Source organism: Lemur catta, chromosome 1, assembly GCF_020740605.2.
Source record: "Lemur catta isolate mLemCat1 chromosome 1, mLemCat1.pri, whole genome shotgun sequence".
Classification (NCBI taxonomy): Eukaryota; Metazoa; Chordata; class Mammalia; order Primates; family Lemuridae; genus Lemur; species Lemur catta.
The window spans coordinates 215,074,742-215,090,428 of record NC_059128.1 but is presented as its reverse complement, the minus strand read 5'-3'; the positions used below and the strand labels follow the sequence as shown (position 1 = coordinate 215,090,428).

The following is a 15,687-nucleotide window of genomic DNA, read 5'->3' as shown; positions in this document are numbered from 1 at the left end:
TACTATTTAGATTCTACATGCCTAAAATAAAGTGTTTTGGTTTCTCTTTCTATCCTGTTTTTCCCTAAATGAGGAAATAGGACTACAGGAGACCAGCAGCATTTATAAGAAGCCAACTTCATTACTCAGTTATCTTTAAAATAGACGCTTTCAGTTCCTAGTTTCATCACCAAAGCAAAGTCTTTTCTACAGAGAGGCAACACATTATGTAGTAAGAAAAAGCCTCCTGTGTTGATAATAGAAAGGGTCAAAAATAATCCCTAATTCTTACTTGCAGTTCTGGTTATCACATAATCATGGTTTGTTTCTCAAAGATAAAAGTAAATACATTTACACCAGCTGTCTCTCACTCATGTGGCATTGAACAAGAAGTCTTGTAGGAACAAGGGTGGCTCAGTGGGAGTAGCAGAATATGTATGCTAGTTTACTGATGACTATGATCATATTTACTTAATAGGGTGATCACAAGTGCCAGTTTATCCAGTACAGTCCCAGTTTATGTAATTATTAACAGCATCCCCTTTAACTCTCAAAAGTGTTTCTGGGTACATAACAAATCATATGGTTACCCTACTATTAAAAATGATAAATTATTTTCTTCTCTTTTATAAATCAAGTCAGTGGCCAAGAACAGCGTAATAGGTATGAAAGAAGATAGACATAGAATTGATGCAAACTGAAATGAATTTTATAAGAAGTGCTGAAAAACTTAAAAGGAAATAATAGTTAACTATAAATTCTAGTTTTCTCATAAACCAAACATACTATTGCTAATTTTAGTCATTTTTAGCTTTAAAAACAATATAATTTAAAAATATATACAGAATCGAACAGATTAGTTTTTTTGAGCCAACAGATCATAGGAAAGGAAACCATTAAAAAAAAGAGAAAGAGTGAGAGCAATGCCAACTCCTGGTCTCTCACAGGGACTGTTAAGGCTGCAGTCAAGATCTACTCTCTCTAACACTGCAAGAATAGGCCAGGGACAGACGTCTCATAGTGAGCTGCACAGTACCTCCCAAAAATTCATTTCTACTCAAATCTCAGAATGTAACCTTATTTGGAAATAAGGTCTTTCAGATATAATTAGTTAAACTGAAGTCCCATTGGATTAGGGCAGGTCCTTACAAGAATACCAGAGAATACAAAAATACACACAGGGAAGAAGGCCATGCAATGCCAAAGACTGCCAGGAGTCACCAGGAGCTAGGAAGAGGCAAGAAAGGATCCTTCCCAAGAGGTACCATGATCCTGCCAACACCTTGTTTTAGACTTCTAGCTTCCAGAACTATGAGACAATAAATTACTGTTGTGGTAAGCCAAGTTTGTGGTAATTTGTTACAGCAGTCCTAGGAAAACTAATTCATGCCTTGCATCAAATTATCAATTATCATCTCTCAAGACTTTACCGCTTATGCAAGTGATCAACAGGGAAAAAACAGTGGTCCACAGACGAAAATGCTTGAACTACTATATCCCAAATAAGGAGAGTTCTGCTGCCCATCCAGCAACCCCTCATTGAGCCCATGAATACAAAAAATATTTCCTCCAGAGCTAAGCACCCCTTTCTCTGTGGGGTAGAGGGACATTAAGTTGTACCTCATCCTTCTTCTCCTGAATGCGTCGTCTCTCTGCCTCAATAGCCAGCTTCTCCTGAATTTCCTGAGCAATTTCACAGTCTTGTTGTTCACTAAAAAGCAAAGGTAAAAACAACATGAATAAAGAAAATAAGGAATAATTTTTCCTAAAAATAAAAATAATTTATTGAATACTCACTATGAAAAGTCCATATTTTTACCTCACTTAATCCTCAAGATAAAGATGCAAAGAGATTGATATTGTCACATTTTACAGATGAGAAAACTGAGGGCCAGAGAAGTTAAATCATTTCCCCAAGATCACAAAGAAAATATGTGGCAGAGCTAAAATCTGATCTCCACATACTACAATGGAAAGCTCCATATAGGAAAGACACGTTTTCTCGAGATTCTGCTAAGGCATATAGACTATGAGATTAACGTACACAAATATCCCAATACAAAGTGCACAAAAAAAGTTTAAGAGTGCACTCACTAAAATGTCAATTATACTATGGTCACCTGGAGATGGCTGCTAAGAATTTAAAATGATTTTTATAAATATTTTAATTATCTGTATTTTTTTCTCACTTTCCACAAGGAATATTTAAAAAAATGATACTTTAAAAGGGGGAAAAATATCAGTGTATATTCCACAGCTTTGGTCTCCAGTAGAAGCCTCTCTGGCTAATGCCAGTTTTTTTAACACTCTGCACACACAAGGAAAAAAGAGAACAAGAGAATATAAGACAAAGAGCACAAGCAAGAAAAAGCAAGACTTTTTTAGAATCAGTAGGAAAATCATTGGACAAAACTCTGCAGACTTGATTTCTGGTCCTGTCCCTCTCACTGATAACTGTATCATGCCCTCTCCTGCCACTTTATATGCTATAAAAAATTTTAGACTTAATAACTTCATATTACAAGTCTTGTATTCTAGGATTCTTATTCATTCAAACCGAAGAAACTAAAATAAACAAAAATTTACTCAGAGCAATTTCTGTTTACAGTCCCTCTTTTTATTCACTTACAATAATTAAAAATCCCTTTTCAAAGACTTCTCTGCCTTGATCTCCCAAATTAATATAAAATGTATATAGAAGTGACTACTAACTACATCCAAGGTGATAATAAATGGGGAGAAAGCAGAAGCACAGCAGAGAAGGTAAACCCAAATGAAGTGTTAAAGGTCACAAATGACACAGAAGATATATATATCTCCTGGTACAGAAAATAGGTTTCAGCTGAGTTTATTGATTTCAAACCATATTTCCAAGAAGGATCAGCTCTGGTTCAGTCAGCTAATTACACAGAATCCTAAGAAAGCAAAACTGAGAAAGGAGTAGTAAACAATTAGTAGGCCTAACTTTGGACGGCAGCCCCAGTACCCAGATTAAGTAAAAGGTTCCAGTTCATTAAACACTGTAGCATTTCATTCTTCCTAGGAAGTCCAGCTTTCAAGATTGCCGGGGAGTAAAAACTGAAAGACTTCCTTTATAACTTATTTATTTCAGCCAGGAACACTTTCAAAACCTTGGAATCCCAGGCAGAAATAGTAATACTTGGTTATTCTCATTTAAAACCTATAAAATATCATTCTCCAACTCCTGATTTATATTTTACAATGGTTTGTATTCATAATCTCTGAATAACCTCATTACACACTGTTATTATCCTAATTCAGGATCTAAAACTTCTATATTAACCTCTGAACTGGTCTTCCTAACAGAGATTTGTGAATAATGTAAAGAGTACCAATTTAGAATTCTAGAACATTCTAGGTGTAGCTCTCACCTTAATTTCTGCAACACCAAGTCTCAAAACATCTCAAATCTGTCTCTTCCTCTTTATATGTCTGTTACTATTACCTTCAACTTTAGGCCTCATCATCTCCCTCCTTTCTCTATATCTCTGTCACCACTGTCCTCAATTCAAGACTTATTATCTCTTAATTTGACCAGTGCTCAATAGCTGCCTTCAATCTTGCCCCCTCCGAGTCTTTAACCACCCAGTCCCCAGAATGGGTCCAAAATAAAAACCTAAAACTTTTTCAATGGTTCTCTATTCCTCATAATATAAAATCTTTGAAAACGAAATCCCTTAACATAACTTATGTGACACTTTTGGTCCAGCTTTTGACTACTTTTCTGGCCTTGTCTCCTACTTATGCTCCTACTCACATTCTCCACTCCAGCAACACTGAACTTCTTGCAGCTAACACGAGATTCCATGTCCTTTCACCTGCTGCCCTTATGCATGCTACTCCTCCTGGCTAGAAGGGTTTTCCCCATTATCACTATAAACTCCTAATAAACCTTCAAGTTTCATATTAAACATATCACCTGTTCTGTGAAGCTTTTCCCAGTCTCTTCTCTCTTCATAGGCATGAAATTTACAATTCGATTCTCAGGGACACGCTTGTATCTCCAGATACATAGTATGCTCAGGATGCTTTCCTGGGACCCTTAAAGGCAATGGCTATGTCTTGCTCATATCTCTCGTCTCCAGTGACTTTTGTATGTTCCAGGTTTAGCATCAGTCAATAAAGGTATTTATTTTCAAAATAAGGAAGCTTAATGAAATGATGAATAAAGTCCTCTCCTCTATACAAATATTAATAGTAAACAGAAAGACAAACTCTTCTTCAAAGGCAGCAAAAATAGCTGGCCTTCTTGTTTTATTTAAACATGATACTCAAGTAAATTAAGGGATCCCTTCATTTCTCCTTTACCCCTTCCTCCTGAACATAGATCTTATGGTTAGGTCTACCATGAGAGATTTAGGCTGAGAGCCACTCACTCTCAAAGACATGTACACTGGGAGCTTTAACAGATTGAAAAAGAGCAAAAAGCCATTGTGCTGAAAGGAACCTTAGAAACGATGATTTTCATTTATTTATTAAAGGAGGAGATTGAGAGAGAAGTTTTGCCAGACACTGAATTATGAAAAGAACTGGGTGTACAATTCAGAGCTTTCCAGAACATTCTGCTGTCTACAGAGAAGGGACTCAAGGAAAGTAAGAACAACAAGCACAGCTAGGAAATAATGAAGGGAATCCAATACAACTCATAAAGTTCTTTGATGTCCATTACTTCACTGGATCCCCCAAACAAACTATGAAGCAGAACGGATAGAGATTATTTTCCCCATGTTATGTATGGATAAGGAAAATACAATCAGAGAGGTTGACCAGTTGGCTCAAAATCATACAGCTAAAAGTGTTGGAGTTCACACCGTAATCTACATGTCCCAAAACCTAGTGTTCCAACAACAAAGAAAATTCTTCAAATCAAAGAAAACTACTAGATAGCCACTATAGGATTTATAATCTAAATCCTGACATTACTACCCCCCACTCCCCAAATCCTCACAGGTCTTTGTAGCGCTTTTGAAGCTGAGCCTGGGCTTTCAGATCTTCCTCTTGGAGCTGCTTAGCCACCCGGAGATCATGCTGGACCAAACGGTTCCGCTGAATGTTTGATGCCAAATGATGCTCGACTGGGACAGAAAAATTGAGGAGAGGAATTACAGTGTTTTGGCTTGTTAGTAATAAATTTCATAATAAAATTAAGAAAAGCTTTGCCATTAAAAAGAGCTTCACATCCATCACTTCATTTTATAATCTCAACGACACTGTGTAATAGGCAGCACAGGAATTATTACCCCATTCTTCCATTAAGTACAAAGAGGTCCAAAGATATTAAGCAATTTGCCTTTGGTCACATGGCAAAAAAGTAGCAGCACCATGACTTGTACACAAATACTCTAAAGCCAGGGCCAGTGCTCTTTATAATACCACATATGTTGCTACTCTATTTATTCACTGCATTATTCAATACTTAATTTTTATACTGACATATGAATTATTGATTCACAAATCACATATTCACAAAAAAGTACTTTTAGATAACACATATAACTTAGATTTACTTTCCATCAGTACAATGCATAAATATTCAGAAAAATATAAAATGTGATCTAATTTAGATGCCAGAGTTGCCAGGAAGAGATGTTCAAGTCCCTATTCTAGGGGCAGGAATAGATTCCTATGCCAGCCTTCCATGGACCCCAGATACATCTACAACCAGTGTCTCCCTCCTATAACAGTAAGGCAAGGGAAAAGTTCAAACCCCTCTTTTCCTCCTATATACCCAGCAGTCTTATAATCCCTAGCAGCCTGTCTTACTTCAAAACATCCAAAACTTCATTCTTTACTCAGGCATCACTTGCCTAGACAAATCCCTCAGGATGAATGGACAGTGTAACCAGGTGACTGTTTTCTCTCCTTTCTAACCCTAAGAAACCAGCCTCAAGCTACCACTAAAAAAAGAAAACTGAAGCAGCACAAATGAGGGTCATTACTCACTCTCCTGTTCCTGCAGGCTGTGAGCCAAGGTGTGGTCCTCCAAGACAGCAAAATCTCGACATACTGCAGGGGATTAGGGAGAAAGAGCAAACAGAAAGATTCATTAGTAGTATTTTAACATATAAAGAAAAGGATTTTGTTTACTTCACAAATCAATCCTACTATTTCAGGATGATCAATTTTATAACTTGCAATGCATAAAATAGTGACAAGTATGAAGTCTCCATTCACAAAAATCCACATAATGCCCGCTCAGTGCCAAGCACAGAGAATCATAAAATAATTATTAGATCTGGCCCCTGGGCCAAGGTGAAACTATTTACCACAGAATCAAAAACCGTAAGTCCAGAAATTCCAATGCACTTCTACAAGGGGTGGGGAAGTACTGCTGAAATAACAGAAGAGTGGACAATGCTTTGCATATTGCTGTTGAGAGACAGCTGAGTCCGTACATGTTCAAAGGAGTTAAAAGAAATCTAACCTATGCCTCAGCCATCCATGGTTGAGAATGTTCTCTCCCAGCCTATCTTGGCTCTTCCTTATGGAAAAACCCGCCTTCACTGGTCCCTCAGGTGGGAGCAGATCTCTACTCTAAAAATAATCACATTCTTTAATGGGTCTACCCCTGGGACATGAGTTAGAAGTGGGTCTGCAGGTCCCTTTAAGGCTAGGGCTAGTCCCAAATAATCTACAAACCTAAAGAAAATGAGAAACCTGGAGGAAGCCAGGCATCTGCCCCTAACTTTGCCTCTATCTGGAGATGTAAGCAAGAACATTTGCTGCCCTGTTTTTTAAAAGCAAAATGGGAAGAGATGGTCTCCAAGGTCCATTTTACCCCAAACTGCAATTTAAACTGCTGCTTTTTAAAAGACACATACAACCAAACAAAACATGAAGGACTCATAAAAAGTGCCATTTTAAGGACACGTAGTTTAGGTGATATGTTTTCACTCTATTACAAACACATAATTTACATTAAAAAGGAAAATTCTCAAAAGCCTCAGAATACTTCAATGTGTGGGACTCATGAAGTGTCCCCTGGAGCTTATGGAAGTATAGATTTCTTTCTGTAGTTTTGGATTTGCTTATGAGAACATTTAACTGAAACAAAATGAAGAACATTGCTTTGCCATTCTCAGCACTTACATATATTCACATATACATCCACAGTCCTGTCCCTCACTGAGAGATAAGGCAACAAAAAGGTAGGGAGATCTTGGGGATGTCAAGATTATTTTGAAAAGATTTTATTATGGATGAATAATTCCTGCGCCAAAACCACAGTAAACTGAACACGATCTGTTTAACCCTTTCTCAAATGCAACTGCAAAACCAGTATTTCCAACAGAAAACCTTGTTCTTTTTCATCAGCTATAGTCTCGACAAATTTTAACAGCTTGTGGCCCAGGTGCTAGTTATCTTATATTTCACAGGATGAAAGTACTTTCAAGATGAGCTAGGTAACACCCTCATTTAATAGGTGAGGAAACAGAGGACCAGAAGGAAAAAAGAACTTATTAAGGCTAGATACAGTTCACTGGTGACAGGGCTAGGAGCTGGAGGTCAATCCCTGAGCCAACAAGGGCTCCCTTCCCTGACACTATGACAGCCCTCCTTACCTCCAAGTAAACCACAGCTACAATGGACTGAAAGAAGGTATTCTATACTGATCAATATGTCCTTTCTAAACACTTCAATTAATTAATATCTCATTTTTAAATGGATTTCATTTATAGAAAACATTCAGAATGAATTAGCTAAAATGAATATAATCAAGTCTTATGTAAAAGAATGTTATTTTAACACATTGCCTTACTATTTGAAGCATCTTTATTATATTAGAAAAGCTCATGTTTATATATTAAAATCAACTTAAGTTTAGATTAATTATGATTAGATCAATTTTTGAGATTAATCTCAGATTAATGTTTTTCAAACCATGGGTGGCAACCTATTATTAGGTTAAAAATCAATTTAATAAGTCAGAGACAAGCATTTTAAAAATGAATAAGCTAGAAAATAAGAGAATACAGTTGGCCTTTCATATCCAGGGGTTCTACATCTATGGAGTCAACCAAACACAGATCAAAAATATTCAAAAAAACTGTAGCTGTACTAAACATGTACAAACATTTTTCTTGTCATTATTCTCTAAAAAATACAGTATAACTATTTACATAGCATTTATGTTGTATTAAGTATTATAAGTAATCTAGACATGATTTAGAGTACACAGTTGGAAATGCAGATGCAAATACTACACTATTTTGCATCAGGGACTCGAACATCCACGGATTTTGGTATCCATGGGGGTTGGGGTTGGGGGTTGTGTCCTGAAACTAATCCTCCATAGATATTGAGGGATGACTCCATATCATACAGAGTACAGGAGACTATGGTTTGGAGAAACTATTTTTCAGTATTATATATCACATATCACATAAATATACTCACACGTAAATGATATGCACTAGGTCAAAATGCAAAATATACATCATTCTGTAGATTACAGTCAAAAAAGTTTAAAAGCCACTTCAATTTATGTTATTAGATCAGAATGTTATGTCAAAAATATATATGTTTTTAATGTCATGCATAGTAAAATAAAAAATCATAAAATCACTGCATTTTTCCAAATGGAGAATCATGTGAAGAACTATAGTAATTTTATATTTTTCATCAGCAAAACATTAAAAACATAAAATATATTGTTTATGGAAAGATAAACCTGTAATAGAAATATTTTTTAAAATATCTGGCACTGACACAAACTGAATTCAGAATAGTGATTATCTCTAGAGGGAGAAAAAAAGCATGAGTGCTTTAGCTACATATGCTAGGCTATTGCTTCAAAACCAAAAAGAGAAAAGACTGACACAATTAAGGCAAAATATTAACATCTATTTAATGTGGGTGGTATGTTCCTGGGTTTCTCTATTTCCGTGCTTTTCGTAATGTTTTAAATATTACATTTTAAATTATATGATTAAATACAAAATTTGTTTCACATTTATTTCATTTTGTCAATAGCATATATTACTAAAACCGCAAACATGAAGACATGGTTTAATATAACATGCATGAAGAATTTATGAATTACTGATTACCTTAATGACTCCTCATAATTATTTCATAATATCTAAACAGCAAGACTTAAGTATATTCAATTATTGCAATTTGACCTTGAATCTTCTCACTGCAGAGGCAGAATTGGTACAAACAAGATATGAGCAGGGCCTGAGCTAGAAGAGGATCTAGAAGATCTTCAGCAACTATCAGAAGTATACTGTCAAATACACTGAATAGTGCTTTGGGGTTTACTAAGGGCTTCCAAATATATAATCTCATTTATAATGAAATATTATTTGCCCAATCTACAATTTCTTCTGAATCTACTCTAGTTCCTTTCAAGATCTGCCTGCTATTTCCTGCATCAGTATTCTAATGCAACCTGCAAAATAGTCACACATCCAGTCAACTTTGTAAATCAGTAACTAGACTGGGAATTACAGAAAATATTTTAAGGCCAGGCCAAGTTTAGAGCCTGGATGGAACTTTGCTCCTTCTCTAACATATGCCACTTTAACATAAACAATATAAATAATATACTGAGGATAAACAACATAAACTCATCTTACCACCTTTCCCTACAGACACATTTAAGGTACAACATTGGAACCTGAGCTTTCAACCTCCCACTTTTCAAACTTTTTCTCTCCTATGTTCACTTTCATTCACCCAGAACTCAGGCTAATCTCCTTGACATAAGCCAACCCCAAAAATGTCTTGTATTATTCCTAGCCTGCTACTAAAGTGAATTTCTTCACTATAGCCAATTCCACAACTATTCTCCTTCGTTCCCACCCAGACCTCAATAGTCCTGCAGCCTCTCCTCTCTGCCCAGATATGTTCCCAAAGTTAGGGAATAGTGTCTAAGTCTCTTTCGAATACTAAAAACCATGCAACTCTTCTGATTTGTTTAGAAGAGTATTAACAGAAAGAAATGCACTTTGCCCTTAAATTTGAGCACACAGCAGGCACCTTAACCAGTTGCAAACTCTTCAGGACAGAGACTCTATTGCTGTAATCTCTGTACTTTCCACATAATTAGTACTGTATGTAGCATACAGTAAGCTGTCAGGAAATGTCCATTAATAGAAAGAAGAAAAACTGGCCAATAAAGTCAAACAACAAGAGTTCCAAAGAAAAAGGAAAATAACGTCATAAACAAAATTAAGCTCTGCTGCTATGACAGTATAACAGACTAATAAAATTTGTCAGTCATTTTAATAAATTATATAAAAACTAGAAACCTCTCTCCATTCCTATTAAAAGAAAGAGATTTAATGATATGTTAATCCAAATGCAGGCCAACTTCAGAAATACTGCAGATTTGGTTCCAGATCCCCACAATAAAACAAATATGGCAATAAAGTGAGTCACATGAATTTTGCTTTCCCAGTGCACGTTTATACTATATTGTAGTCTATTAAGTGTGTGACAGCATTAAATGTAAAAAAACAATGTACACACCTTAATTTAAAAATACTTTATTGCCAAAAGATTCTAACAATCATCGGGGCTTTAGAGAGTTACAATCTTTTTGCTGGTGGAGGGTCTTGCCTCGATGTTGACAGCCGCTGAGGGATCAGAGTGGAAGATGTGAAGACTGGGGCGGCAATGTCTTAAAGCCAGACAACAATGAAGTCAATCAACTCTTCCTTTCACAAAAGATTTCTCTGTAGCATATGATGCTGTTTGATAGCATTTTGTCCACAGAACTTCTTTCAAAATTGGAGTTAATCCTCTCAAAACCAGCTGCTGCTTTGTCAACCAAGTTTATGTAATATTCTAAGTCCTTTGTTGTCATTTCAACAATGTTCACAGCATCTTCACCAGGAGTAGATTCCATTTCAAGAAACCACTGTCTATGCTTATCCATAGGAAGCAATTCCTTATCGAGTCAAGTTTTGCCATGAGATTGCAGCAATTCACACCCTTAGGCTTCACTTTTAATTCTAGTTCTTTTGCTATTTCCACCAAATCTGCAGATACATCCTTCACTAACGTCTTGAACCCCTCAAAGTCATCCATGAGGGTTGGAATCAACTTCTCCCAAACTCCTGTACATGATGATACCTTGACCTTCTCCCATTTATCACAAATGTTCTTAATGGCATCTAGAACAGTGATGCCTTTCCAGAACGTTTTCAGTTTACATTGTCCATAGGAATCACTATTTATGGCAGCTATAGCCTTACAAAACATGTTTCTTAAATAATAAGACTTGAAAGTCAAAATTACTGCTTGATCATGGACTGAAGAATGGATGTTGTGATAGCAAGCATGAAAACAACATTAATCTCTTGTATATCTCCATCAGAGCTCTAGAGTGACAGGGTACACAATGAGCAGTAATATTTTGAATGAAATCTTTTTTTCCAAACAGTACATCTCAACAGTCAGCTTAAAATATTCAGTAAACCATGCCCAAGACAGATGTGCTATCATCCAAGCTTTGTTGTTACATTTACAGGGCAAGTGTAGAGTAGCCTGAGCATAATTCTTAAGGATCCTGGGGTTTTCAAAATGGTAAATGAGCACTGACTTCAACTTAAAGTCACCAGCTACACTGGCCCTTAATGAGACAGTCAGGCTTTCCTTTGAAGCTAGGCATTCACTGTTCCTCTCTAGCTATGAAGTTGTAAATGGCATCATCTTCCAATAGAAGGCTATTTCATCTATACTGAGAAATCTGTTGTTTACTGTAGCCACCTTCATCAATGATCTTATCTAGATCTGCTGGGCAACTTGCTGAGGCTTTTATATCAGCACTTGCTGCTTCATCTTGCACTTTTATGTTATGGAAATGGCTTCTTTCCTCAAACCTCATGAACCAATTGCTGAAGGCTTGAAACTTTTCTTCTGTAGCTTCCTCACCTCTCTCAGCCTTCATGGAATTGAAGTGAGTTAGAGCCTTTCTCTGGATTAGGCTTTGGCTTAAGGGAATGTGTTGGCTGGTGTGATTCTCTATCCAGACCACTAAATCTTTCTCCCTATCATCAATAAGGCTGTTTCGCTTTTTTATCATTTGGGTGTTTACTGGAGTAGCACTTTTAATTTCCTTGAAAGACTTTTGCTTTGCATAAACAATCGGGCTAACTGTTTGACACAAGGGCCTCGCTTTCAGCCTGCCTCTACTTTTGACATGCCTTCCTCACTAAGCTTAATCATTTCTAGTTTTTGATTTAAACTGATGGACGTACAACTCATCCTTTCACTAGGACACTTAGAAGAAGCCATTGTAGTGTTATTATTGGCCTAATTGCAATACTGTCATATCTCAGGGAATAGGAAGGCCCAAGGAAAAAAAGAGAGACATGGGGATGGCTGGTCAGTGGAATACTCAGAACAGAAAATATTGGATTAAGTCTGCTATCTTATATGGATGCGGTTCGTGGAATCACAAAACAATTACAACAGTAACATCAAACATCACTGATCACAAAATCCCCAAAAGAGATATAATAATAATATAAAAAGTTTTGGCCGGGCATGGTGGCTCACGCCTGTAATCCTAGCACCCTGGGAGGCCAAGGCGGGAGGATTGCTGGAGGTCAGGAGTTCAAGACTAGCCTGAGCAAGAGCGAGACCCTGTCTCTACTAAAAATAGAAAGAAATTAGCAGGACAACTAAAAATCTATACAGAAAAAATTTGCCGGGCATAGTGGTGCATGCCTGTAGTCCCAGCTACTTGAGAGGCTGAGGCAGAAGGATTACTTGAGCCCAGGAGTTTGAGGTTGCTGTGAGCTGGGCTGATGCCACGGCACTCTAGCCCAGGCAACAGAGCAACACTCCGTCACAGAAAAAAATAAAATAAAATAAAGTTTGAAATATTGAGAGAATTATCAAAGTGTAACACAGAGACACGAGGTGATCAAATGCTATGCTGTTTTAAAAAACAACGCCAATAGACTTGCTCAAGGCCAGGTTGCCACAAATCTTCAATGTGTCAAAAAACATAGTATCTGTGAAGTCAAATAAAGCAAAGTACAATTAAACTAGGTATGCCTGTATATACATATAAGTATATAGTGAATTAGTTTTCATTAAGCCAAGCAGGTCTCAGAAATGGGGAGGACTGACAGATAGATATAGATATATAGGTATATATAGAGAGAGATATAGATAGATAGCTATAGATATTTATCTCCCCACCCATTTCCTTGAAGAGAACGATGCTTTTCATTTTGTTGTGGATCCTCCCTAAATACACAAATGGCACATTATGCACCTGCAAACACTCATTTATTCAATAAATGTGTTGAGCTCTATTTCAGGATGAATAAGTCATTTCCAAGCCATCAAAGAAGTAGAAATGACAGAAAGGTAAATAAGGCATAATATAATTTGATAAAGGTACTACAGACTTATAGTAAATTCTTTGAAGGTATAAACATTGGAGCAGTCCTAGTGACAGGACAACTTGTATGTCCTTTTGAGCAGACTTGATAACCTAATTCTGCTCAAAAGTTTAAAAGTTCTGAACAAGCATTAAACTGTACTCCTGTTAGCAAGAACTCTTTTCACTCCAGTCAAGCATACAGAATGAGTACACATCTAATCACCCCATTCTGACCAAATCCATAATGTTCTGCTTCAAGGAATGGTTACATGTCACTTTTATACATTATCCAAATAATGTGCACATTCCCAGTGCTTTAATCAAACCAGAAAAGAAGTGAGAGAGTCATTCCTCTTTCATCATTCTTTTACCCACACCAACACTTTCTGAAAGTACAATTCCTGTTGCTCAATCTTTACAAGCTTCCACGCACATAAAAATGCCTGTCCCAGAGTAAGAGGCTTGTTATGAACTGAGGATAGGTGTAAGAAGCGGAGGTGACTTGAACTGAGTATGTCAAGAAATCTTGAAGTAGTTAACATATGAAAGAGATCTCAAAGGAAGGTTAAAATTCCTACGGACATAAGTAAGTGATAAGCATTCTTGGCAAAGGGACCAATTATGACAAAAATGCATAGGCTGTCCTGGAGTTCTGTGTGTTCTAGAAACACAGAAGCACCAAAGCGAATCATAGCAAGAGGTGAGACAGGAAAGGCCCTATGCACCTTCCTGAGAAATTGGTTCTCTATGCCATAGGCATTCCTGGTACACAGCATACATGACATGCAGAAAAGAAAATCTGATAATTACCACCACATTCCACCTCAAGCCGACCAAATTTAATGTCTTACATTTTTCCTTTTCTTATATTTGCTCCCCATGTTGCTCTTATTCTTGTTTTCTTATTATTATTTCTCCTCACACACCTTTTTTCAGGTACATCTGCTTGCCAACTTTATCCCCACAGCTCTAGGCACAGCCCACTCCTCTACCAATAACTGTGGGGGCTTTCTGTAAATGTATTTGCAGAACTACTTGTTCTCCTTTTACAGATAACACCCTTATCTGCCCTCCCCTTGAGAATTAGTAGGAAAACAGAGACTAAATTTGTATACTCTACTGATTAACATTTTAAAGCAAAAGAGAGAACTAAGTATCACTGATGTGAATGTCTCCTAAAATTCCATCCCAATCATAACAAATTTGAAGTCCTAAAATAGTATTTAAATTTTTTTTTCTTAGTCATTAACAGTACAGGAGTAAGATCTCCTCAGCTTTCCACAAAGGAAAAATGTAAATGACTGAATATTTCGCATAACACAGTATTTAAGATTGTTACTTCACAAAGTTCATTTTAAGCAAGTTTCTCTCTTCCTCATTCAGAAACAAAATATTCTCTGTGAAACCTGTTTCAGAAGGTGATTCGGATTTAGAGGTGATGGGATAAAAAACAGTCTTTGGATCCCCTTATCTTTTAACTTTTTTTCACAGAAAAATAGAAGTGTCCCCTCCCAACCCCACCACACATACTCTCTCCCCATACACACCCCTAACGGCACCAGGAATTTTGTTTACTCTTTCACTAAATGAACATATTCTCAAATTTTAGCCAAGAATCAAGAACTTAACCTATATTTATACTGGCAACACTAGTGAGAAAAAATTTAGTGGGGGGACATTTTGCTAAACTAATTTGCTCAAAAGTCTAAAAGTTCTGAAGAAGAATTAAATTGCACTCCTGTTAGCAAGAACTCCTTCTTTCCCTCCAGTCAAGTATGCAGAATGAGTACACATCTAATCCCCTCATTCCAACCAAATCCAGAACCTCCTGCCTCAAGGAATGGCTACATGTCACTTTCATACATTATCCAAATAATGTGCACATTCCCAATGCTTTATACAAACTAGAAAAAAAGTGAGAAAATCATTCTTCTTCCATCATTCTTTTACCCACACCCCAAGACTTTCTGGAAGTACAATTCCTATGATTCAATCTTTATAAGCTTCCACCCACACAAAAATGCCTGGATTAATAATACATTCACTAGAGACTATTTCTTTTAACTATGCCTGTGTTCCCTTTTATAGAATCATGGAATTTTGTGAATTATTCTTTTTATGTAAATGCTATGAGTAGCAGTTGGACTAAACATTCATTGCTTTAAGAGCAGGAATTATGCTTGCTTTCCTTTGTTCTATACACATGAAAACACCTTCTATGAACAAGGAAATATTGCAGAGACACATTTTGTCCTGAGAAAGTTTGGTAATCACAGACAACCACACTGATATTTATAAAGCACTCTGTAGATTACAATGCACTTTCACATATATTCCTC

The 15,687-nt window shown here is 36.6% G+C and overlaps 2 protein-coding genes across 3 annotated transcripts in view; both read right to left on the bottom strand.

The window, feature by feature from the left end:
* CCDC50 (coiled-coil domain containing 50) overlaps positions 1–15,687 on the bottom strand; it is a 72,844-nt gene that overhangs the window by 31,641 nt on the left and 25,516 nt on the right. For both annotated transcript variants that reach the window (XM_045539932.1, XM_045539935.1), the window contains exons 2-4: positions 5,944–6,006; positions 4,949–5,075; positions 1,600–1,690 (exon numbers count right to left, since the gene is read on the bottom strand). In XM_045539932.1, the coding sequence (XP_045395888.1) occupies positions 1,600–1,690; positions 4,949–5,075; positions 5,944–6,006 (281 nt within the window). The remainder of the gene's footprint in view (positions 1–1,599; positions 1,691–4,948; positions 5,076–5,943; positions 6,007–15,687) is intronic.
* OSTN (osteocrin) overlaps positions 5,939–15,687 on the bottom strand; it is a 112,185-nt gene continuing 102,436 nt past the window's right edge. The window contains exon 5 of the mRNA XM_045539939.1: positions 5,939–6,006. The gene's annotated coding sequence lies outside the window, so the exon portion shown is untranslated. The remainder of the gene's footprint in view (positions 6,007–15,687) is intronic.